The following is a 1281-nucleotide window of genomic DNA, read 5'->3' on the forward strand; positions in this document are numbered from 1 at the left end:
GCCGCCTCGCGGGCGGCCTTGGGGGACCTCTGGGTGGCCGCCTCGCGGGCGGCCTTGGGGGACCTCTGGGTGGCCGCCTCGCGGGCGGCCTTGGGGGACCTCTGGGTGGCCGCCTCGCGGGCGGCCTTGGGGGACCGCTGCGTCGCCGCCTCGCGGGCAGTGTCGGGGGCCCGCTGCGTCGCCGCCTCCTGGGCAGCCTTCGGGGAGCTCTGGGTAGCTGCTTCTCGGGCAGTGTCGGGGGACCGCTGGGTCGCTGCGTCCTGGACAGGGACCTTCTCTGAGCCTGGAAGAACAGTGTGGAGACCTTACCTATGTCCCCATACTCTTTCCACAAAAGGATTCATCCGGAACTTGAGAGTACCAGGTCAATTTGACCTTCTAGATCCCTTTGCAAGAAGGAATCGCTCTCCTGGACGGACTGAGAGGATGAGACAGCTGCCCGGTTTCATCCAGGAAGCATCAGTATCCTCCCCAAGGAACCCATGGCCTGCTCAGGGTGCCCCTATTTATCCGGTTCCGTACATTGTGCCCGGAGTTGGCGGTGATAGTCAGCCAAATTCATGATCATCTTGGATACATCTTTCTGGTAATAAGGCCGACCAAATATCAAGATCTCAGCCTCGCCCTCGGGATCCCACTGATTAACGTGAAGCAGAGTCTGCGACACACCCTCGACGTGCGGGATGTGCTCTCCTCCCCGGCCTGCGCAGGAAGCAAAGAGGCTGTGAGCGGTGGGATTTGGGAAGACAAGGCGGCGGGGGGAGGCAGCTCTGGATTGTGGCTAAAGCCAGTGGAGAGCTTGCACTGGGGAAAGGAGAGGGAAAGACCGCATTGGCCACCCCTCGGGGACCCACTCACCGAAGATCGCTTCCACCAGCCACGCCTCGAGGCGAACTGCCTTCGGACTCTTCAGATACTCCAAGTGGAACCAGTAGGGCCGCTTGGTGAGGTTACCGAGCACGGTGAACAGCGCCCCTTCTCGCTGCTCCAGCTGCACGAGCGTCGGAAACCGTCTGGGAGTGGCCATGCTGCAGCCGGCCTGGCTGGTAGCAGCTGAGCGGCTGCCAACCCGAAGCGGAGGTTGGGACCAGCGGCCGCAGTTGCCGCGCGGCCAGGGCCTGATTTCAAGGGCTTTTGGCAAGCCCCTCCCCTTTTCATTGGATTCCAGCCCTCGCCTCCAAACCTCCGCTGCTGAGTCGAGCACCTGGGTGGTCTAGGAGGGGCTATTTTCCGGACCCGCATTTTTCCCCAGGCGCTGGGAGCCGGAGGTGGGGCGCCAGG

The 1281-nt window shown here is 63.1% G+C and overlaps 1 protein-coding gene across 1 annotated transcript in view; it reads right to left on the reverse strand.

Annotated features, from left to right (window-relative positions):
• The window catches only part of KHDC3L (KH domain containing 3 like, subcortical maternal complex member), a 9302-nt gene extending 8275 nt beyond the window's left edge, over nt 1–1027 (reverse strand). The window contains exons 1-3 of the mRNA XM_059401538.1: nt 859–1027; nt 523–702; nt 3–283 (exon numbers count right to left, since the gene is read on the reverse strand). Of these exons, the coding sequence (XP_059257521.1) occupies nt 3–283; nt 523–702; nt 859–1027 (630 nt within the window). The remainder of the gene's footprint in view (nt 1–2; nt 284–522; nt 703–858) is intronic.
• Between the last annotated feature and the right edge of the window lie 254 nt (nt 1028–1281).

The sequence above is a fragment of the Mustela nigripes genome, chromosome 5 (assembly GCF_022355385.1).
Source record: "Mustela nigripes isolate SB6536 chromosome 5, MUSNIG.SB6536, whole genome shotgun sequence".
Classification (NCBI taxonomy): Eukaryota; Metazoa; Chordata; class Mammalia; order Carnivora; family Mustelidae; genus Mustela; species Mustela nigripes.